The sequence below is a fragment of the Calypte anna genome, chromosome 6, assembly GCF_003957555.1.
Source record: "Calypte anna isolate BGI_N300 chromosome 6, bCalAnn1_v1.p, whole genome shotgun sequence".
Classification (NCBI taxonomy): domain Eukaryota; kingdom Metazoa; phylum Chordata; class Aves; order Apodiformes; family Trochilidae; genus Calypte; species Calypte anna.
The window spans coordinates 12,038,849-12,061,725 of NC_044252.1; the positions used below are offsets into that span (position 1 = coordinate 12,038,849).

General features: G+C 38.1%; 1 protein-coding gene across 6 annotated transcripts in view; it reads left to right on the forward strand.

The window, feature by feature from the left end:
• MYPN (myopalladin) overlaps positions 1-22,877 on the forward strand; it is a 64,798-nt gene that overhangs the window by 36,146 nt on the left and 5,775 nt on the right. For all 6 annotated transcript variants that reach the window (XM_030452863.1, XM_030452859.1, XM_030452858.1 and 3 more), the window contains 11 exons: positions 1,103-1,219; positions 1,732-2,089; positions 3,568-4,152; positions 5,837-5,984; positions 14,866-15,087; positions 15,616-15,765; positions 16,674-16,753; positions 17,280-17,406; positions 18,943-19,150; positions 19,798-19,963; positions 21,766-21,899. In XM_030452863.1, the coding sequence (XP_030308723.1) occupies positions 1,103-1,219; positions 1,732-2,089; positions 3,568-4,152; positions 5,837-5,984; positions 14,866-15,087; positions 15,616-15,765; positions 16,674-16,753; positions 17,280-17,406; positions 18,943-19,150; positions 19,798-19,963; positions 21,766-21,899 (2,295 nt within the window). The remainder of the gene's footprint in view (positions 1-1,102; positions 1,220-1,731; positions 2,090-3,567; positions 4,153-5,836; positions 5,985-14,865; positions 15,088-15,615; positions 15,766-16,673; positions 16,754-17,279; positions 17,407-18,942; positions 19,151-19,797; positions 19,964-21,765; positions 21,900-22,877) is intronic.

Consider the following 22,877-nt stretch of genomic DNA (forward strand, 5'->3'; position numbering starts at 1 on the left):
GACTTCCATGCATGCAGAGGTTGGCAAATCCAAATACTATAAACTAGATACTATGCTGCTTTAAACTGGTTCTATAATCCTACTACTATGGTAAACTATTATTCTCCTATGATTGTTAGCAAATAATCCCTGTTGTTACCAGATTTTCCTAAATGATCACATGAAACCATTGAGATTAAGTGTGGACTGGTCTTGTAAAAAAAAAAAATTCATAAAATATTAATCCTGTAAGGTTTTAGGAAAGTTTCTTGCAAAATGAGAGAAAAATAGTCACCGACTTGTGAAACAAATTTTAACAGCCCACATTTCAATACATTGTATGCACTACTCCTCCAGGCCATCCCAGCTACCCAGACAACTGAAAGATTTAAAATACTTCCAACATAGGTATTTATTAGGCGGTGTTGCTGCCCAGGCATGTCAGCTACTGGTCAGACAGGAATTTCCTGACCCTAGACTAACCTTTCAAGACGGAATTTTATTTTTGCTAGTACAATTTTGCTAGCACATTTCTGGTGCTTCACAAAGGAGTGAAAAGACAACTTTCTACATGCACAGTTAGCACAAGTCCCCTCCACTCTAAATCTGCACTGGTGCTTTTACTGAATGCCAGTCTCTATGCACGTGCTTTGTATTTCTCAGTCTCACAGAGTAACTCCCCTTGAATTGTTCCCAGGTAATTATAACTAATCTTTCAATCAGGAAAGAGATAAAATATGTATATTTTAGTGAGCTGTGAGTATAGAGTACACTATATTCTTCCATATTAAATTTTAAGTACTTTAGAAAGTCTGTACTTCATTTGATTAGGAAAGCATTTTCTAATGTTTTCCAGACACTGCTGACACCTGTTCTTCACTTCTGTTGGGCATGCTGGAGTACAGTACAGAGAGTACCAGTTGCTGCAGACAATGCTGATAACAGCTGCTGCACACAAAGGCTGCCAAATTTGATACCACTGATGAAATGAAAATCAAACTGAACAAGGGGGGGGGGGGGGGGGGGGGAACCTTAAGGAAATGACCTGAAAGTAGTCAAGGCTTTGTGTTTCAGTTCAATGCATGTTCACTTCAAGTAATAACACTGCTCTGGTCTTTTGCAGAGGAAATCTGTACTCTTGTTATTGCTGAAGTGTTCTCAGAAGATTCTGGCAGTTTCACCTGTACTGCAAGCAATAAATATGGCACAGTATCTAGTATAGCTCGTCTAACTGTCAAAGGTAAGAATTTGTTTTAGTCCTTTATTTGCTAGTAAATACAAGCAGAGCACGCTGCTGCACTGCACAGCCCAAGCTGCTTATTGACCATACAGATTGCAATGTCTTTCTAAGTGTCCTTCCCCAATTAGAAATGTGAAGGATCAAGGAACATTAGGAAATTAATCCTACACACCCCTTCCAAAAACATAACTCTCACTGACCTCAAGATTTTAAAAAATCAGAGAATTCTCTGAAAAGAAAGGTTTTATTTCAAAGATGCTGGTGGAATTCACAGGGGATATGGCTGAAGACCACTGCTGGATCACCCAAATGAAATCTATGTCTCTTTTTCCCCTGACTTTACAGTATTCTATTGCTAAGAGACTTTGTTCTTAAACAAACGAGGTCAAATAACTCAGTCCAATATCCAGAAGGACAGTAGGATGAGTTTTCCAACTGTAACTTTTGTGTTATTTTGTGCTGCAATTTATTGTATTTACATATCACCAAAAGTTTGATATTTGCAATTTCAGCATCTGAAGACAGTAGTAATGCTGCTACCCTTCATACCATGAGTTCAATCAATGTAACTGCTGCTGAACATCAGCCTCCTTCCCATCATATTGTAAATCAAAACCCTAAGCCTAAACTTGAAGGTGTTCTTGTGAACCATAATGAGCCCAGATCAAGTTCCAAGACTGGTCTCCGTGTGCACTTCAAGCTGCCTGAAGAAGATAAAGGCAGTGAATCACCATTAGAGTATGGACCGGGCACTACAAATCAAAGCAGACCCAACTATTTCCCAGAGAAAATAAATGGACAGCCAATGAAAATACCAGAGCCAACATCACCATCCAAGGAACCTCCTCCAGTACTGGCTAAACCAAAGCTGTAAGTTAAAAGGATTCTGTAATTCAGGAGTATCACTGATACTACTCAGTATTCACAGACCAGGAGCCTGTTGCATTTCACCATAAAAATAAAACACAGAGTATCACATGGTACCAGCCTAATTAATCATAATTAATGGACTGCCCAGGGAAGTGGTGCAGTTGCCATTGCTCAAGGTGTTTGAGGAAAGGCTGGATGTGGCACTTCGTTCCATGTTGTAGTCAGTGTGGTAGTGTCAGGCCATAGGCTGGACTTGATGATCTCAGAGGATTTTTCCAGCCTCAATAATTTTGTTATTTTGTGAATCTTAGAAAACACATTCTAGAGAGCTATATATATTTTTCTTCTGTATCCCTCCTAAAAGAAGAAAAAAGTGTTCTCCAAATCTAAAAGGAAAATGAAACATTATTTAATTCCACAATGTTTTCTGCTGCAACAAAAAGCTGAACAATGCTGCTGTTAAGCAAATGAAATAAAAGCAGGACCTTCAAATGTATCTCACTCAATTCTAAGCTGAAGCCAGACAACTTCAGCCTTACATATAGCATGGCCTAGCAACTAGTTAACAACTGTAGCTCCAAAGGCCATGACTTCATGACTTTTGTCTAAAAAACATTCTCTTAAAACAGATAAAATACCTAGAAATGTTTGATAATGTGAAACCTCTTGAACTAATAACAACCTTCATGACTAGTGCACTATAAGCTCAAGGAGGGAATTTAAGTCGTGTAGTTTTCTTACAGGGCATTTTATGGTATTCATATTGCAGATTAAGAAATACAATTTTTGAAACACATCTGGAACCTCTCAAATCTAGTTTAACAAAAAGCATGCATCCTTAGTTTCATTTCTTAAATATGTAGAAGCTTTAACAAAGGCTGAGGAAGGACTTGATAAAGTAATTCATTGGTACACTTCAGATGGGATGTAATTTCATAGCATAAACATTACAAGTGAGAAGACAGAACTTACATACCACATAGCAAAGAAATTGAAGCAGAGTTTTTTTCAATATGCCCATATTAACTGTTCTAATAACTTTCAGAGTTATAGTGTGTTTAAGGGGCAGGACAAGCAGTATTTAAGTTGCCCCGTGCTTGCAGAAAGATTTCCTTTCAACACCCCTCCCAAATTTTCTAACATTCCACTTTTTGAAAGCTTGAACTTGCTACCTTTAATGTGATTTTTGTTCAGTACATTGTTGAAACAAAATTAACCTCGTGTATTTGTTTTTTTAATAACAGTTTTGGCTGGTTTCTGTGTCTTGGGCAAAGAAGAAGAGAGGAAAGAAAAGTTTATTTTAGTAACAAACCAATATTATCCTTTTCTCATAATATTAGAGAATATATCATGTAGCAGTTTGCCCTACCTCTTACTGTATAGCAGGACAAAGAATCTTTCTCTCAAAATTCACATACAGAAGTGTAGTCAGCCAGCATGTTCATGGCTTATTTTGCTCATCTTTGTTTCACATGCAGTGATCAGACCCAGTTAAAACAGCTCCAGAACCAGGTCTTGCTTGAACAGCAGCTGCATCATACAGCTACAGGAGAGCTGTCATTCAACATGGCTTTATTGAATTCTGCTACTTCATTCCATCAACAGTCCACCTCAACAATGTACAAACAAAGCCAAGTCTCTGCCTCACAAGCATCCAGCTTTAGCCGGCAGAAGCAATTCCCACCCTCACAAACCACACTGCCTACTAGCTCCTCTTCTAGCTCCTCAGTTGCAACATTTAGCAACATTTCTCAAGGAACCCAAAGAAGAAATCACATGGAAAATTTCACAGGAAATCCTCCACTTGCCCAGTCAAGGTCTTCAGCAGAGTTTACAAGTAAAAATGAACAGTCCCTGCCAAGCCCTAAAGAATCTGTGGTGCCTCCACTAACACTTCCTACATCTACTGCAAAACAGTTTCAGCCTCAGAGTGTGATTCCTGCTCCTCTCTCCCCAACTGGCCGGATTCAGAATCCTGTAGCATTCCTTAGTGCTGTTCTTCCTTCACTTCCTACCGTGCCAGCAACCAATGCTATGGGACTGCCCAGAAGTACCCCAACAACGTAAGTAGCATAAACCATATATGCAGAAGCTGGGACAAGAAACACTCGTGAAGGAAGCTAAGGTGATTTTCTGTTTAAAGGTTCAGTGGGGAGTTTACTTACATGCAAGTCATTCATAAAATAGACAAGTGAGTTATTCATATATTCTGATAATTTAATCTAAGCTTTTAATTCAGATATGAAATCAAGTCACAGGAGCTTCTATAATAAGGTAGATCAAGGGTAAGAGAGGATCAAAAAGTAGGAGCTTGTAAACAGATGCATACAAGCTTTTGAGAGCTCGGTCTTTGTAAGACTATAATAGCGGGACAAAAGAGATTTCATCATTTCCATGAGTAGTTAAATTTAGTTTCCTTCCTTTCCTCTCCTTTAGTTTCCTACTTTCCTGTGTCCCAGCCCAGAGCTGAATTCCCACATAACTAGAGCACATCATGCTGAGCTTCATTTCTAGATCTCTACAGAAGTGAGGGCACAAAAGATCAGGAAAGAACCCGAACAATATCTCTGTGATTATATAGATGTTGAAGATTCAGCTTCCTCTTTGGCATTATGAGTTATAATAATTCTGATTACAAAGGAAGTGAGAACTTCCACCTTCCACTTGTTCTGTAGACACCGAACAACAAAAGGAAGGTATCTTGCACAACAATGTTATGCCTTTTACCTAGACCCCCTGTTATTAAGACCCCAAGTGCTTGCAAACTACTAGAATGTTGCACAGGGTCTAATAGTGTGTGGCTGCTGTGCTTCAGCAGTGTGCTTGCAGTCTCCCCTAATTGTCTTCTTTAAGAATTTAACTATTCAGCCTGAATAAGACCCTGGGGAGACAGTATAGCTGCCTTCCAATACCTGAAGGAAACCTACAGGAAGATTGAAGAGTGACTTTCTACAAGAGTGTCCAGTGACTGGACAAGGGGAAAAGATTTTAAACTCAGGGAGAATAGGTTTAGGAAGAAATTCTTCACTACGAGGCTGGCAAGACTCTGGAACAGATTACCCAGAGAAGTTGTGGATACCCCCTCCCTGGATGTGGCCAAGGCCAGGCTGGATGAGGCTTTGAGCGACCTTGTCTAGATGAGAGGTGGATGGAGTAGGTGATCTGTAAGGTCCCTTTCAACCTAAGCCATCCTATGACTCTATGAACTATCTTACTAAAATAAAATAGGCTACCTCTATAAAATAAACATGAAAAGAACTGCTGATGCTAGGTGTCACAGAAGGGTCATAGAAATGAAAGAAGTAGGACTTCATGGAAAGAGCAAATGATCAATGAAACTATGAGATAAAGACCAATAAGAAAACATATTACTTTGAAATAATTGCCTGATACAGTGAACTATAAAATCATATACCCATGGTAGCACCTTTGCACATTTCTCCAGCATTTATTGTGACATTATTAATCCAGAATAAATATAATCAGAGATTACATGCTTATTATAGTGTTATAAAGCTTATTTTCTTTAAGATATGTGTCTTTAATTCCTATTGGCATGGGAGTGGAATGCATTATTAAAATAATTTTTAAAAAAAATCAAAACCCATATTTTGCTTTGGGTTCTACATAAATAATAGGCTCTTCCAGCCAACTGAAGTGTAACATATTATACCAAAGAGGTAACCTAAAAAAACCCAAACAAAGAACTGTTTTCTTCATGTTAGTATCAGAATTTTCTTTTAATAGCCCAACCCAAGGATTAACAAAGAAAAATCTGAAGCCTGTGCTATTGGCAACAGATGATTCCATTCGTGAAAATAAAGCTGCACTTGTAAAGGACCTGGAAAGAAAACTGCGTTTCAGAGAGGATGCTAGTCAACAAAATAGTCAGCAGGTAAGGAAACCAATGTTTTTAAAATCAATTTCACCCATGGACAATACACGAATTGTGACTTGTGGGACAAGTGGTGTTTGTGTGGTTGAGCTGCAATGCTGCTTTGCAGAGTCAAAATTTTTGGTAAGTACTGGTTTGGAATAGCAGACTGGAGCTTTACATAAGATGTATGTAAAGAGGGACAACTGCAGAGGGTTTATTTTGTGATTGATTAGCATTTTTAATTTCTGATAATCCCTATTAGAGACCAATAGGAACATAATTTTTTTTCTTTTCAGGGAAATATCTGTACACTGGATTTAATTTCTTACCTTTACAATTTCCTCAGCTCCTTGCACACATACATTTTCATACACTGTATATTTTAAGCTCAGATTAAGAAGAATTAATTAAAGAAATCAGACTGTATAAGCAAAGGTTTCTGTTTTCATTTTGCTTGTCTAAAATGGAGTATTATTAACATTAAATCATTTTTCCAAACCTTCTGACTTGTAAGGGACTTAGCAAAGTTTTGGTAGCTGTTACAAAACTTTAGGCCCAGCATTATTAGAATGTAATATAAGCAAAGTTTTACAAACTTAAAAACAAACTTTTACAAAGTTCAGGGAACTAAGTATCAGTTTATTCTTGATTGGAATTATAAAAATCACTGGATCTGGGCAGTGTCTATGAAATTGAAGAAAAAAAATAAATAATGAAATAACATTTTGAGCTTAAAATCACTGTAAATCAGGTTCAATCACCTTTAGATAGCAGTAAGGGCTGCTAGATAGCTGTTCTGCTTGTAGGAGATGATGCTATTTTCACCTTGGTCACAGAACCCTCCCTTAGCTGTCCCGGCAGCTCAGGCTTAACACATCAAATAATGGTTTACCCTGATCTGTCATCAACAAGGGAACTTTTCACAACATCTGTTAGCCCTTCTGACAGAGAACATGCAAGCATAAGCAAAAAGCCACAGAGTCTCTGGAGTATATTACCCTCTGTGGACAACAGCAGTGTAATCCCTGGTTTTTTAAATTTTGCTATTGACCTTTCTTTCTGACAGATCACTGCCAAAGCACTTAAAGTAAAACAACTGGAAGTGGTATGTTTTGCAGATGAAAGAAATACAACTTGTACTTGCTATGGTAGTAACACAAATTATTTAGAGAGCTACTGTGAAATACCAATGAATCTTTCAAGTTAACTGCAGGATAACCCCTTTACAAACAATGATCACTACTACTGTCAAAGTTGTCTGCAATCAGCCAAAATTATTTATACACTTATTTTCTATTCTGCATGACACCAAATCAGAATCTTGATTCCCTCTCAGAGCTATCACATCTCTAATTGTTACAGTAATTAGAATGCTAAAGGTAACGTAGTAGAAAACAAAGATTTTAGGACTGCTCAATAAAAGTTCCAGTATTTTCCCCTCAGTTCTCACTTTTAATCTTTTCTGACTTTGCACTTCCACATGCAGGAAAATCACTGTTCAGACTGACTCCACCAAATTCAAGCCTGAGCTTTCTCCTCAGTGAAAGCAGTGGTTATTTAATGAGATGAGAGGATGCATAGCATTTTCCAAAATTCTAGTTGCTTTGCCATTTCTAGAATAATCAGATCAGTGATAATAATATGTTGGAGTGCTGAATTCACATGATGGTTTTTGTCCTATATTTTCCTCTTATAGTTAGCACATCTAGAAATGAGACATTTTCATCCTACATATATAGCACTGGTATATTAACAGCAGTATTTGTGTGTCTTAAATTAGTCTGTGTCTTAAATAGCAGTCTATGTCTTAAGTTACTGGTATTGTCTTATATTACCATATAAAGTGTGGTCATGAACATGAGTGATTTACATCCTCATCCTGTATTTATTATGTCATTAGCTTCCTTATGAAAAATGTTTAGCTTTACAAGTCATGATTTTACTAAGTGTCAGCATTACACAGTCAACATGATATCTAATGATCTGGATGTACTCCTTCTGTTCATGCAGTACATCATTCATCACCAACAACAAGGAAATCCATTACCAACAATTTTGGTAATTTTGGTAGTTGGTAATTTTGCTGATATGGCACGAGACAGAACAGATCAGTCTCGGTCTTCTACAGCTGTGACAATCATGCAGAGCTGACAGAAAGACAAATATGATTTTGCTAAAATTCTGGCTGCAAATTTGATCAAGTACATGCAATGCAATTCAATTTTTATCAGAAAAAACACCATACCTGTTACTTATGCAGATGGTAGTATGCTATATTGCCAGGTGAAATTTCCTCACAATTAGGAGTGTTGGGGAAAAAAAAAGAAAAAGACTTCTTCAGTCAGATCTGCTCAGTTCTTTCAAACAGAAGATACACTAAATGAGGACTGGCTTTATGCCATTGTGGGAAGAGGTTAGAACAAATCCCAGGATGTAGGACATTTAACTCAGTTTCTTTCCTTGACCTGATGACTGTCAAATTCATAACTTAATTCCAGAAAAGACAGCCTAACTCCTTGCCAGTGGGTATGTGTACTGTTGGTCCTGTCCCAGGGTGAACAAATAATTAAGCATTCCCAATCAGCAGGATAAAAATCTGGATATTTCACCTTTCAGAACGAGTTCCCTTAACAGGAAATCAGAGTCTCTCTCACCTTCTCCAGCTTATTGAATAAAAATGAAGAATTTCAGGCAGTGCTGAACACGTTCTCTTTTAGCAGAACATTTCAGAGCACATTTCAGCTTAATCATTAGGGTTGTTTGAGGAAACTGCTAGAGTGTATTTTCCAGTTTTATTGGAGAAAAGAAATAGAGACAGACTGAGGGAGAAAATCACTCTCCAGCCTGAAAACTAGGACAAACACCTGGATTCTTGCCCTTGCTGCAGTGGATGTTTCAGTATTTCTGCAAAGTGAAAGAGGACAAGAAGGGCATAAAACTTCCCTATCCACTATGTCCACCTCCATAATATTTTATCAGCATGGAGCTCAGAGCTTTGTCTTGGAGACTGAAGTTGAAATCTTGTGAGACAAAGCATCCAACTCTCATAACCTCACAAAGTGCCTGGGCTACTGCAGCATTTGATGAAAGGAGAGCACAGACAGTGTTACCTCCAGTTTTCCAAATTTGCCATTCTAGTCCATTTGGACTTTCATCTTCCTTACAAATAAAATATCTTGGTAATGTTCAGTTAGAATATGTCACATAGAGACAAAAAGAAGTGTGGAAAGAAAAGGGCAGACAGAGAGCTGGGGGATTTTGGCAAATGGAAAAATGTGCAATACAAATTGGTTCTTTTAACATTACATTTGAAAACATCTACAGGCTTCACCAATGGGACTACAAATAGAAGAAATTCAGCTTTACAGGCAAAACATAAAACTAATGACACTATCTCCTCATAGCTGCTATAAGAAGAACATAAAGCAGAAAAGGGAAGTAATAAGGAATTAACCAGGCAATAATAAAGGAAAGGAGAGTTAGGTACCTTTGTCTGGTTAACACCTTTTTGTTATAAAAACTACAAAATGTGCTCAGATATCTGTGTCATTTACCAGGAAGAATATTTTGTGGCAATGCTAATTGGTTGTGTTCTTCTGTAAGACCCAGATAGCAGCATGGTCACTGCTTTATTTTTAGGACAAAGAGAAAAGCTGTAACTGTTAAAAAAAAATTATGCATAGCCACAGGGTTTGTCCACAAGCTTCTAGATCATTAAAAACCACAGCCAGTAAAGCCATATGCAAAACTCAACCCATCATACAGGCCACACTGCCACTAGCCCTCAACACTGGTCAAACAGAATCACCTCCTGACAGTTCCCAAACTTAGCAGTCAGCATCAGTAAGGCTGCAAAAATCATGAAGAGCTCTGTTTCCCAGAGCACTTATCTCAATCACTAAACAAAATATTTCTCGAAAACAAGCTTCACATTATCCCCCAAGCAGCAAGGCAGCAGTGATGCCTACAGCAAATGTAGGCAGTTTTGGACAAAGGATGGGGATTAAACATTAAGGAGTCCTCACAGAAGCTTGTCTGCTCTGTATCAAAAATGAAAAAAGATTTAAGAACTCAACCAAACACAAATTACCAGCTGATTATACAAAGTATAAAATATTAATAACACCAGCAATGAATAGTAGAACAACCACCTGTAGCTGTTCTCAACATCTAGATCTAATCAACAACAATGTTCAAGCAAATTTTCCTGGTAAATGTTCTGACTCGCAGAACTCATCAGCTAGGAAAGGGAAATTGAGCTTCTGGTGCTGTCACAAACACTCCTAAGCTGCTCACTCCAGCTGATAAGTCTGTAGGAGTTGGTAATGCAAACCTCATCTGCATTCTCTAAGTTTTCCTCTTGCTTTATCACTTTGAGCTGAACTGTATTTTGAATACTGTCTAGGGTGTACCACAGATGACTTCCTACACTCTTCAAGTGTTTGTGTTTACATTTGGATGTTGTTTTCATGCCTTGTGCCATTGTAAGAAGGTCCAAGAAATAAGTGGCTTCAGTGACATCTCTCCATGGGACATGATAAGGGAAGAAAAGCATAAACATTTAATCTGTTAGGTTGTGATTCCCACTGCTGAAAGAGAGAGGGAGGAGGAGAGAGAGTCCAAACTAAGCAGAAGATTTCAGTCAGACTAGCATAGATTAGACATTGAAGGAAAAGAACAGTACAGACTGGAAACAGACAGTGAGGTGCAATATATGCCAGTTTATCTAAGAAAGTGTTAGATGAATTTAGAATAACTTTGACAAAAAAATCTAATAGGAGTTACAAACTGGGAATAAATTGAGAAATTTATCTGGAGTTTACAGTGAGTGTCAATGAGAATTACATTCTTATATAGTACCTAAGAATCAACATAAAAATAAAATTCTCCTTGCCTTTCTATTTGTGGTAATTTCCATGAGTTACTATGCTAACAGCAGAGTATTTTGATGCTACAAGCTTTTGATAACTGTAAGCATGAATTTTCACTAGGATCCAAATCCTACCTATTAAAGTCAACAGCAAGATAGGTTTTAAATTCAACAGATCCAGGATTTTATAACTCATAGTCACACAGAGAGGTGCTTAAAAACTTACAGAAATTACTAGTCTACATTACTATAAGGGAATGCTGCTGCTAGCACAACTGAACTGGTTCAGCTACATTATCAAATCATATATCAAATAAAACTTAATTACATTGAAACATGCCACACACCTCTGTGGCAGTAACACTGCACAGCTAACTTACAAGGAGCTACTAATGACTACGGAAAAATGACACAGAATTGTTAAGACACATATTCCAAGCTTTGCTCTGTCAGTCTTAACAAACTTTTACCCTCCTACATACAAGCCACCAATAGTGATGCAGCTACCACTCCCTACTCCCCTTCTGCTAATGCATATAATTGAAATATTCAGATTTCAAAAGCTGCATTCTACTCAGCTATATGCATAACCATATACAATTATACTATTTGTATGTAGTACCTATTTTTTTAATTTGTATACAACATTTGCACCTATAGGTAAGATCTTGGATTTTACAGTTTCCTAGGTGGGAGATAGCACAATTTTAAACATCTGGTTTCGGTATTAAAAAACGTTTTTTAAAAGTGCCTGTAAAAATGTCATGGTCCAGGAAAATTGCCAAAAAACAGCTGGAACCCTACATTTTTCACCCAGAAACAGAGCTTGAACCTTTGTACTCTTTTCCTTAGTCTCCTCAGCAAACTGAACTGCAGCCTAGTTTTAATATTATACCCAGTGATGACATTAAATTGCTCTTCATGTGACGCTTTACGAAATACTTCTTTGAACCACAACCACAAACACTTTGCCCTGCTCCACTTGTGTAATCACATTCAGAAATAGCTTTATGGCTTATGTGACAAAAACAGTTCTACAGAAAGACACATTAAAAACTATTTTCTGTTCTTGCTAATCCTAGAAGAAAACCTACCCAACAACTGAAAACTCTAGGATTATATTCTCTATACAACCGCATATTTTCACTTAGGTCAGAGATCCTGTTCTTTATAAGTTTGGTATAACACTTTCATCCCAATTAAAATTTTCACAGAAATGTTATCTACAGGTGCACTAAACAACACAAAACAAGTCTGGATACCTTAATTTATGGAAGAATCTAGAACCCAAATATGACTGCAGTCCAGTTTGGGGACACGGCTGCTGCTTAAAACGTAGCAGTCACCCCTTGATTTTTACTTGTTTTTGTTTAAAAACACACAAGCTTTTTGTTAATATCAAGGGGTAAAAGACTGATTGCTTAACTCTCCCTCAGAACACTATAATCAGGTCTTGTCATCTAATAGGAAAAATGATAGCAGAAATCAGAGAATCTCTGGTTTTACACTGGCTTAACTGTAATTAGAATTTGATCTATAAAAGTGATTTGTTGAGACATGCTGTGTGAAAGAAAAAAAAAAAAGCTCAACAAGATGAAACTTTATAAGGCTGTTTGCTGATCACCAGCTGTTGGCCAGCCCACAGAGCAAACAAAGCCAACTAAGAGAGTGGAGGATACCATCTAGTGGCTGCCTCCCCCCCCACTGGCACATATCTCCCACACTTCTGCAGACCTGCAAGCTCAGAAACTCCTGCTTGGAAAAACTGTACTCACAGCAGTACATCAGAAGAGAGTATCAGAGAGCAGACTGTCCCTGCCAGAGTGGAGGGAGAGTCTTACAGGCAAGGAAGGTACCTGGAAGCGGGGACCCAGCACTGTAAGCCCCCCATGAACACTCCTGTTACCTTTTAATTCCCTGCACTGCTCCAAAGCTGTGTGGGAGAAACAGCCCTGCAGCATCACAGAAGCAGGGAGGAGTGGAAGTAGATTCAGCTCCCAGCAAAGAGAGTTCATTCATCAAAGTTCTTCCCTCCTTACTCGGAGCTGTCTGCCTCTTCCTACCACAGCTTTACTAGAGCTGACCCACCAGCGACCCTTCCAAAAAAAAAGATTTTAGATGAAGAGACTGATTGTAGTGAAATGAGGCAACCAGGTGCCACTAATTGCCAGGGAGTGAGCAGGAGCTTGTGTCAAGCCCACCTGTGCCTGATTAGGGTGGGCCCCCACTGCGTTTATTGGCCCCCTGGTTCTGCTCATGTGCCCACCCTAATCAGGCACAGGTGGGCTTGACACAAGCTCATGCTCACTCCCTGGCAATTAGTGGCACCTGGTTGCCTCATTTCACTACAACTGATATACAACTGATACACAACGTATACCATTACAGTACCAATATTAGGTATTACCAGGGGGGTTATTCCACTGTGGCAATTTCCAGCTTCTTCTACTTGATGGCTGCCCCGTTTTCCTCCTCTCACTCCAAGTCTCACAGACTCCTGTCTCCTCAAACCCCCCATGTAGCCTTCCAACCTTTACCCACATCTTTCTCCTCGGCCTGATGAAGAAATTAGAAGATTTTTGTGAACTAACTTTTTGTGCTGCCTCTCCGTCTTTCTTCCTCACTATTTGGGAACTACTGCATATCCAGCAGTATGATGGAATGTCTAAATTATAAGGGATCTAAGTCCCAGTGATTTTGGATCTTTACTGGTTCTTTAAGAAACTTTCTATCAGATTTCAGACAAGATGCATTTTCTGAACCTTTGTTTTCCAGCAAATAAAATATATTTTATATATAAAGGATCAGTTTACATATGTAAAGGATAGGCTAAATCCTTATTTACCATTCACCAGTTTCTAAAATTCTGTTTAAAAAATGAGAATTGCACTTCTGGAACTGCTCAAGTATTTGTATTTCAAGCCACAGTTCATTTCCTTCCTATAACAAAGCAGCAACATCCATTGTAATAGCACTGTCTGACAGATTAAAGAGTCTGAGGACCCAAGCTTGACGCAGAAGCACAATATAACATAAGACTGCTTTCAGAAATGTCAGTTCCTTTCCACAGAAGCAGAAATGCAAGCTCTGGACTTAAAAACTGTATAAACCAAGGTCTGAGCAAATTGATTTAGTCACTGCTATAGGCCTACCTATGGTAATAAAAGCTTCCTCACAAGACAGTTTATAATGACTTAAGCAAGATATTATTGCAGTCTATGTTAATGCAGCTCAGCAGCATCTGCTACCAGAAAAGTCCAGTCAGGTGTATCAGTGTTGCTCCAACATGCTCAGGATAAACATTGGTCTGGTGTCAAAAACTGAGGCTGGCTGCTGGTCTGAAGCTTCACAGCATTTGGTAACAGACATCTGGTCAAATGCCCCTTGGTCTAGACAAGACACAACCTCATGCAAAACAGATAAGTAACAATTAGAGGTTTCTAATTGACTTCAGGGGATTAGAAGGAGGCTTATAACATACACCAGAGTCTCTGGAAATGGTTATTTATGTAGGAACATAGTGGATTTCTTGCATCATCTGTTTATTCTTCTAAGGATTGAAATGTTTCAATTACTCTGAAAGGATTTCACTTTATTCCTGGCTTTCTCTTTTAGTAAGTACAGTTTTCATTATATAAGTCTGAATCGAAATATAGAGCAGTATTCATTTGTATAATCAGCATGTGATTAATACTTGAATATAAAATCTGCAAAAATTTTGGTATATTTTAGTCATCTTTTTTGATCAACAGTGTGCAAGAGTAGAGCTTTTTGATAGGGACTTAGAGGGACAGCATTTTTGGTTCTTTTATCTGCCTTAGCAAAACTCAGTTTCATTGGTTACATTGTGCAAACTTAAGATGCAGTGAGAATCTGTGTACACAAATGAAATTCAGACTGTTTCAATAACTCCCAGTTTCTGTAGGGTTTACCATTTTCAGTCCTTTTAGAATGAGTCTAAAAGCATAAATGACTGCAAATACCACAGAACACAACTTGTCCTGTTCAGAACCATGCCTCTCTCTGCAGGAATACAGAATTTCAAGCTTTGAGCAGAGGCTGATGAATGAAATTGAATTTCGCCTTGAACGTACCCCAGTGGATGAGTCAGACGATGAAATCCAACACGAGGAAATCCCTACAGGCAAATACATAGCACCAATCTTTGATAAGAGACTGAAGCATTTTCGGGTAATGGAAGGATCTCCTATTACATTCACTTGCAAAATAGTTGGAATACCTGTTCCCAAGGTAGGTCATTTTCACTGGTAGAGGTAAAGCAATGGAAAACAACTACCTGATATTTCCTACACATCCTTTCGGGAAGACTCACTCCTAAGAACTTGTCTCTGTGGAGAGAGCACTAAACCAAATTATTTCCCCCTTAATTCCTAAAATAGCACCTGCTCCTAAGCCTGCATCAGGCCTTGATGTACTGTACAGACTGCCCCACAACCACCTATCTCCAAGAGAAACAGAACCTGATAAACCCCAAAAGATCAACTACTCAGAAAGCTGATAACTGATCTGAGGTCACCAGTAATGTATCTGTAGGCAAGAAAACCTGGCAGGCACAGCTACATAATCAATATTCAGCTTCTAAGTTCAATCTGGAGTAATTCTATTTCACATTGTAACTGATCCTCAAATGTTATGATATTCCAAAAATTTTACTAGCAATTGGTCAATTCATGTTCTTATCCACACTTTTTATAGTCACTATCCCACTGCAGAGCAAGTGTTAAGTCATTGGAGGGGGGGGCTCTCTGATCACTACAGGTATACTGGTTCAAGGATGGCAAGCAGATTTCAAAGAAAAACACACATTTCAAAATGAACAGAGAAGAAGATGGAACATGTTCTTTACATATTGAAGCTTCTACTAATGATGATGATGGCAACTATACAATTATGGCTGCAAACCCTCAAGTAAGGTGTTTTATTTTCCTCTACAAAAATGCTTGTTTCATCTTTTTCTAATATATGTTAATAGGAACACAGGCTGGGCCACCTACTCTGACATCAAGTGGTGACTGCATCAAAAATCAAATGCTTCATAGGACAAGAAGGGAAACCATGTAATGAGGAATGATGAAAATACTCATTAATTCTTACACATCCCAGTCACAATCGCTAAAGACAATTTTTCACATTAATAACTCCTGTCCTGTCTTCCAACAGCACCCTGTGTTGCTGATGAATACCTTTTGAGATATGGTGGCAAAAGAAATACGATATTTCAGACAGAAATAGAGCAAAGGGAAACAAAAACTTACATCAGATTTGGAAGTGCTATAGAACACAATTATTCTTTATCTAGGATGAAGAGATGTGGATGTGCAGAGAGTCTCATCCCCTGATACCATTCCCCTTTACTCTGTGCTAGCTTAGCTGCTTTTTTAGCAGTACATTCAAGATCAGGCAACTTTTTCCAGTTTAGTTTTTTCCCATTTTCAGAATTATATTTCACCCCAACTTACTCAGTTTCTCTGTGGCTGCATGAACAAACAGGCGAGCACAAATGTACTTGCAGACATTAGCTGTGGAGGCACAGTGGCAGAAATGAACAAGCAGGCACAGACACTGCTTAAGCTGATTTACACAGTACCACAGCCTTGAAGAGTCTGAGAAACACATTGCTGCAGACACACAAAGAAATCCCTGCCTCCACTGCAATCCACCCCATGCTAATAGCATTTGCTTTGAAAAAAAGTACTATCTACAATATAGTCCAGTTACTTTATAAAAATAAATCCTAATGCATTGTAATTGTTAAATATTTATACTTTAAAATGAAACGAACCAACTACTCATTCTGTTTCCATTGTGATTTGCAGGGGAGAATCAGTTGTTCAGGCCACCTGATGGTTCAGAGTATCCCTGTTCGAGGCCGAATATCAACAAATCAGCCTCACAGGTAAAAGGAAAGACAAGTTCTTCAGTCCTTCTTTATGCAGCTTACTGAAGCCATTCAAAATAAGTAGCTACTGTGCTTCGATACACTCTGGACTTCAGTTCTCAGTCATAAAAAAGGAAATAACAGCAGCAGTTCCCTCCCAACTGGTCATTAATAGAACACAGTATTTTTGAAGGTCATATTCAAATGTAGGGAAGTTTAAGTGTAAAGTATCATTTCATTTAGTTGTTTCAGTGGAGTTAAAAGCAAGGGATAGATTAGCCAAACGAAAATGGCCCAAAAAAGCAATTAGAAGAAAAGGACAGGTTGAGAATCTATCAATAGGACATGATAATAGTTAATTTTTATAATATTTCTAAATAGAAAATATGCAAGTATTAAATTACAACCAGTCTATTTCTTTCTGCTCTTTTATGTAACTGAAAAATCTGTTCATCCTTTCCCACAATTTCTTCTTTTTTTTTATTAAGCACAAGGAAAAAAGAGTTTGGCTTCCAAACAAATACATGCAATTTTTGTGTTGCAGAACACGACCCCGAGTGCCAGAAGGGGACAACGAGGCCGTTCAAGAACGCTTTTTCAGGCCCTACTTTCTACAGGCTCCAGGTGACATGGTAGCGCATGAAGGGCAACTTTGTAGGTTGGATTGTAAGGTATTAACAGTTTCTGTTCATTCTCACTTTCTCTATCTATGTACACATATTTCTAGTTGTTTTCATGTTCTTTATTGCATGCATGAACACTTTCTATTGAAGTTTTAATGCTTCATTTTTTAAAAATTATTTCTTATTGCTGTTGTCTCTGAGTGGATTCAGGGGATTTCTTTTCAACACATGCTGTATGGAATGAAGAACACAGAAAACACAACCCCAGAAATAGAAGTCTCATTCATTTACAAGGTTATTCAAATTACTAGATGTGTTCGCCGTGTCCTTTACCAGTCCGAACTCCCGAATTTCATCTGAGAATGACAAGTCCTTCTGCTCCATTATCAGATTCTTGGACATAATCCAGAATAGCACAAAAACATGAGAAAGAGAAGCTCAGCATGTTGTACTCTGTTCAGACAAATGTTCCCATTGCATTGGACTGAATTACCAAAGATTAATGCTCCCTGTAAAGAGCAAACAGATCCCAGTCCATTTTATGCTTTCCCAGATGCAATAACATCACAATTTACAGATTCAAATCCCAATGAGAGAGTTGTCAGAGGTTAATGTACACACCGTGAATATGCTGTTATTGCACAGCTGTAAGAAAATTATCTTTCAAATTCAACAAATTCAACCCATTTGGTAATCTTACCCAAATTCAACACATTTGGGTAGTGCCTCTATGTCCCAGTAGCACAGCAAAGGTGGCAGTGCTGCCACTGACCTCTTCCATGCTCCAGAATGTCTCCTACCCTGAAGAGGGTAGAATCTCTGAAGCAGAATTTAATGCCCTGAAGATGAGAAAGATTCATTACCACTTAATTTATGACGCTAAAGTTTACTAGTGAGCATGCCAAAGAATTTGGTTATTCTTAGCTCTGCTATCCTGGCTGAGCTTGTGAATCCTGAGAGCATGTCTAGTATTGCATAAACCTGGAAGACAGCAGTCCTCCTTCAAGCAAGTCCCTTCTTTCTCCCAGTTGTAGAATATTGTTTGGAAAGCAGTATTTTAGACACAAGTAAGCAGTTCTAGGTATTGGCAAGAGCTTCAAGACTATAATACAGTCTAATAATACTTAGTGTTAATTAAGTGTTCTACATCGTTGAAGTTTAACAGATACAAAGAACTGTATCACTCTTCCTCAAATTTTATGAAATAGAAAGTAAGTAGTAAGGAACTCTTTTTCAACTCTATTAAGCTCTGTAGTGTTTTAGGCTCAGGGTTTTGATTTATATTCAGCATTTGAAAACAAAACTAGCAGATTACCAGGAGTCACTTGTGAATCAGATATATAACCAAGTTCCTTCCTTTCTGGTTAAGAAAAACGTAGGCCTTTCATGTCTTTGTTCCTCTTGGAATTTTGTTGCTTGTTTGTTTTGTGATTTTCTCCCTTTTGGAATTAATCAGCAGAAAAAACACAAGCTGAGAAATAAAAATATTTCTAAAAATTCTGACATCATTCAGATGGTACCTGAAAATGAACAAATTTACTAAAATCCACTTGTCAGTTTGACATTCTTCTGTTTCACTGGTAGGTGAGTGGGTTACCAACCCCAGACCTGACGTGGCTTCTGAATGGCAAACCTGTGCTACCAGATGGCACCCACAAGATGCTGGTTAGAGAGACTGGAGTTCACTCTCTGCTTATTGATCCTATCTCACAAAATGATGCTGGAACTTATACTTGCCTTGCCACTAATAAAACAGGACAAAATTCATTTACCCTGGAGCTCACTGTTGTAGGTAAGAATCGCTGAAAAACTAGTCACAATAATGAAGTTACACATTTTTCAAACTTAATTTCCTCAGAAACAATATAAATAAGCAGGTAATCCACTGATAGTAGGAGGGTTCAACAGCTACAACACTCATCTGATGGAGGAAAATGAATCAGTACCTGGTGCTTAGTCAGTGGGGGAACTTCTAACACAGGGCTATAAGAATTCTGTTTCATCATCACTTTACCTCTCTTGTCTTGACAAAGCGACATACTGAATTTTCTACCGGAAATTCTTTAGGGTTTGAATTCATAATATATGCTGAGGTTTCCTACATTTCAGTTCCAATTTTATTAGTTTTAAAATGTTTTTAACAAGAAAATACAAATCTGAATACTTTTTTTAATAAAACCTTAGAAGATGTGAGGTACTGAAATTAGTAGATCTGGCATTCATTTCCTGCAATGGCAGTGTGTTTAGACCCCTTAGATAAGCATTTATTCTTTTATTATCAGTTCTGCCTATGGTTCTCTTTATGTTCCCTTACAGAGGCTATGCCATGGCATTTCACTTTCCCATTAAGGCATCACAACCTAATGAAGTATAAATATATCTTAAATATATCCAAAGAACAATGTATCTGTTGTTCAATATTTATTTTTCTTTTTCCAGCAAAGGAAGTAAAAAGAGCTCCTATGTTTTTGGAGAAGCTTCAGAACTGTGGTGTTCCTGAAGGGTACCCTGTCAGATTAGAGTGCAGAGTTGTGGGAATGCCACCCCCTGTATTTTACTGGAAGAAGGATAATGAGACCATCCCATCAAACAGAGACAGGATGAGGTACTGTACTATCATACCCATGCTTGGAATTTCTTGTGGCTGGACCAATTGTTCCCATGAAAACTTGTGTGATAAGTACAGGTGATGTTTTTCTTAAAACAACTTCTTTCATCTACATGAAGTTTTTAAAAGCTGGCTTCACTGTGAGCTATTTCTTTGGTCTAGAAAAAGGTGAATGGAGCATAATATGCCACTCTACAGAGAGTGGGCATAAGTTGTGATTTGGAAGACAGGGCTAATAACAGCATATACATCTTATCAAAGCTACTATAATATGGTATTCCAATGCATTTTAGCACCTTATTCTCTCTCTAAACTATTTTTCCTCAGTTTAGTTCTAACTATGGATGGATTCAAACTCAGGACAGTTAGAACAGAGTTTTGAATGCCCTAGAGCACAAGACAATAGGGAGTTTAGCATATCAGATACAGAGGCTGATTTTGCTCACATAAGCAAAGGTTTTGATCCATGCTTAGAAAATACAACGTTTGAGTTCAGCTCATGCATTCAAATACATTACTATTAGGTTTTGCAAAAGAAGAGCTGAGGAAATAATGTGCCTGGCTGTACTTAATGAGAAATTAATTGTTTTCATTTCTTTTTCTACTTCAGCATAAATCTGGTTTTTAATGTTTCATTTCACTTGGCTCCAACTAATGATTTGATGTGGTCATTGGATCTCTGAGATCAGCTTCAGGAAGCACTACATTTCCACACGCAAACCCTGCAGGCTGCCTCTAAAGAAAACTGGGTCCACAGCAGCACTTGTTATGAATGGACACCGATCATGAGGGAATGCTCCTTGACATCTTCCTGTGGTCTCCCTGTCCCCCCTCAGACACTGCTGTCCCACCTAACTCTATAGCCTGTAGTTGTTATTACTCTGCCTCTTGGCAGATTCTTTGAGGATTTATTTCAAATACTGGTACTGCCACAGGAATTATGATTATACACATGCAAACACTGCAGTTAATGGAAAGTGAACAATTGTCTAAATATGCCTCATTTCCAGTTCATAAGGAAACAAAACCTCAAATTTCAGAGAGTATTATCAGAAAGTATAATGATGCTCTCATTTCTGACCTCTTCCTTTAAAAGAGGGAAACATTTTGGCTGATAGAAAAGGACCAACCACAGCCTAAAGAGCAGAGAAGTCTCAGTTCCCTGATATACTACTGAGCCATTTTGCCTGGAACCTGCAGCCAGAAAGTCTTGAGTCACTGAAGGCCAAAGGAAGAGGAGGGAATTATGAAGCAGGATTCTTTTAGAGTTTTGGCCAAATGAATCTATAAGGTTTTGCCATTCAGACATTTCATTTCTCATGGAAAAGGGTGCCAAAAGAAAACTTCTGACTCACTGTGGTTACTGCTGTGAAAAATATGAGAACTTTGTACAAATGTTCCTGGTATTATTTTATGTTATTTTTGCAGCTTCTGAACTAGGCAAAAAATGCAATATGAAAGTGAAGCAGCTTTGCATGGGTTTAGTTCTTTGGAATTCAATAAACAATTAATAACGGTATTAATTACTTAAACATTATTAACACATACAGAGGAACAATTCAGCTCACACTATCACACCATGGATTTCCACAGCTCAGAGGAGCAAGAACAGATTTCAGCCACTCTAGTTACTGGATAAGGTCTTACTGAAAGCACCTCTCTTGTTCATACATGTCTTGGACTGCTACCTCTTCAAGAATAGAAGTTATAGCTTATTTCATATTTAATGTATATATTGTAAGATCTCAAAGTCGATATGCTCTTGAGAAATACTCATTCCAAAACCCTTCGTTTTCCAGCATGCATCAAGATACAACAGGGTATGTCTGCCTCCTGATTCAACCTGCCAAGAAAGCAGATGCTGGCTGGTACACCTTGTCTGCAAAAAACGAAGCTGGCATTGTGTCTTGTACTGCTAGACTTGACATATACGGTAGGTATTGCCTAGTAAATAAAAACAAATCAGAATTTATTTCCATTGACTGGCTCTAGCTCTCGCCTGGTGCTTAGTCCATAAATTGCTGGTTCTGACGTGGATTACAAAGAAGTGACACAGCATGGCCACAGCTTTATGCGGCCACCAGGAGGAGGTATAATGCTACAGCTAAATAGGCAGATTAGTTCTTCTGCACCAGTTTAAAGGCTGGAAAAAAGAAAAAACCAGAGGAGTTTTGCACAGTATTCTCTACTCCAGTCTTCCACCTTTCAGATTCCTAGATGCATAAGCATATAATAAATATATATTCAGGCTGAACCTTAAGTGTTCGCTCTGAGGGATGCTTATGCTAAAGCCCTGACCTGACATGGAACAATAAATTAGACAGAAGAAAGTAGACTCTTCATCCATAGATGAAAACTATGCCTAATTGATGAAAGTTTAGTATCTAATTTGTTGAGGACTGGAAGCCCAGCCCTGTGTAAGAACAACAGGGTGTCCTTCAGCACAAGAACTACTTACTGCACATAGTTGTATCTATGCAAGATTTACCTATGCAACACATAATAGTTGAAAATAATTTGTCTAGAGCAAGAGAGTACTTTGATCATTTAAGCAGCATAATAAAACAGAAAACATATTCCACAAACTATTGGATCATGGCCATACCCTCGAAGGAAAGAAAAACCACTTCCCTTTTAAGCTTGTATTTCTTATTTTAAAAACTCAGTTTAAGTACCAGGGGTAACCACAAGTCATTAGTGCATCTGTGTCGTTTCCACCACCCTGTGGTGATACAGACAATAGCAATCAGGAGTGCAACAGGGAGAGTGTGACCCAAAAAAATGTCATATAATATGAAAAATAAATGTTGTCAGTATCTAAATGTTGCCACACATACATTGACTTTTCATATAAAGGATTCAAAGTACAAACAGGAAAAATATGGGAAGTAAGAAACGTTTCCTGATTCCA